The sequence below is a fragment of the Manacus vitellinus genome, unplaced genomic scaffold, assembly GCF_001715985.3.
Source record: "Manacus vitellinus isolate BGI_N305 unplaced genomic scaffold, ASM171598v3 scaffold_119_pilon, whole genome shotgun sequence".
In the NCBI taxonomy this organism is placed as follows: domain Eukaryota; kingdom Metazoa; phylum Chordata; class Aves; order Passeriformes; family Pipridae; genus Manacus; species Manacus vitellinus.
In genome coordinates, this window is record NW_021938894.1 from 139,796 (window position 1) to 141,246 (window position 1,451).

General features: G+C 63.6%; 1 protein-coding gene across 1 annotated transcript in view; it reads left to right on the forward strand.

Annotated features, from left to right (window-relative positions):
* The window catches only part of TRIM3 (tripartite motif containing 3), a 17,341-nt gene extending 16,494 nt beyond the window's left edge, over nt 1-847 (forward strand). The window contains exon 11 of the mRNA XM_029965749.1: nt 830-847. Within this exon, the coding sequence (XP_029821609.1) occupies nt 830-847 (18 nt within the window). The remainder of the gene's footprint in view (nt 1-829) is intronic.
* Nucleotides 848-1,451: the final 604 nt, after the last annotated feature.

Below are 1,451 nucleotides of genomic sequence, written 5' to 3' on the forward strand. Positions count from 1 at the left end.
CCCCCATGTCCTTGGGCCCCCCCGGCAGTGCCAGGCCGAGCAGGGACAGGGACAGTGCCTGGAGCTCGGTGGCACCACGGGCGCTGCCCAGCCTGGGCATTCTGCCAGCACTGACCCTTCTGCAGGGACGGGGACGGGCTGGGACAGACTGGGAGTGGGGACGGGATGGGCTGGTCTCAACTGGGAATGGGGACAGGGATGGACTGGTCTGTATTGGTCAGAGTGGTCCATACTGGTAGCAGGGACTGGGTTGGACTGATCTATATTGGGGGCGGGGACTGGGTTGGACGGATCTGTATTTGTACTGGATCATACTCATCTGTACTGTGCCAAACTGGGCTATAGTGGAGTGGAGACTGGGTCATGCTGGTTCATACTGGGTCAGACTGGTCTGTACTGGGGGCGGGGACTGGGTCAGTGACCTGCTGAGCCACTCAGACCCCACAGGTCCCTGGGCCTGATGGACCCCTGGGGCCACCATGGGGGCTGTGGGGGGGTCCTGGAGCTGCTCCCACCACTCCCCTCAGGCCCAGACCCCAGGGGGAACCCAGACAGCAACAGAGCTCGCCTGGACCCTCCCCATCATTCCTCACAGCCCCTGCCCCCCGGGGGGTCCCAGGCCCTGGAGGTGCCCAGTGACCCCCTCCCCGAGCAGGGCCAGGAGGAGGATCCAGGGAAGTCCAGGCTGTCCCTGCCCTGGATGCTGGGAAGGCCCTGAACAGATCACCCTGGGGGGATCCCACGGCACCGACAGGACAACCAGGGATCAGATCCAGCTGGGGTTGGGAAACACAGGTCCTGCCTGACCCACCTGATCTGCTGTGCCCAGGTGATCCGGTGGATGTGAGAGGGGTGTGGGTGTGTCTGCCTGGAGCTCAGCAAAGCCATCTCCTCTGGCTCTCCTGGAGCTCCTGCAGCCCCAGGCTGGGACAGCTCCTGGCTGATGGCTGGATACAGGGAGGGGTGGGAATGGGGAGACATCCAGTGGGGTGGATACTGCTGGGGTTCCCCAAGGCTCAGTGTGGGGCTGGTCCTGCTGAGCATCTTCATCGATGACCTGAACGAGGGGATCAAGGGCACCCTCAGTGAGTTCAATGACAACACCGAGTGGGGTGGGATGGGGATCTGCCAGAGGGCAGGAAGGCTCTGCAGAAGGATCTGGACAGACTGGATTGATGGGCTGAGGCCAACAAGGTGAGGGTAAACAAGGCCCAGGGCTGGCTTCTGCCCTTGGGTCACCACAACCCCCGGAATGCTCCAGGTTGGGACAGAGGGACTGGAAAGCTGGAAAAGGCCTTGAGGGTGCTGGTGACAGAGGCTGGACATGAGCCCAGGCGTGCCCAGGTGGCCAATGGCCCCTGGGTTGTGCCAGCCCCACTGTGGGCACAGCCCCAGGGCAGGGACTGTCCCCCTGTGCTGGCACTGCTGAGGGACCTCCAGGGCTGTGTCCA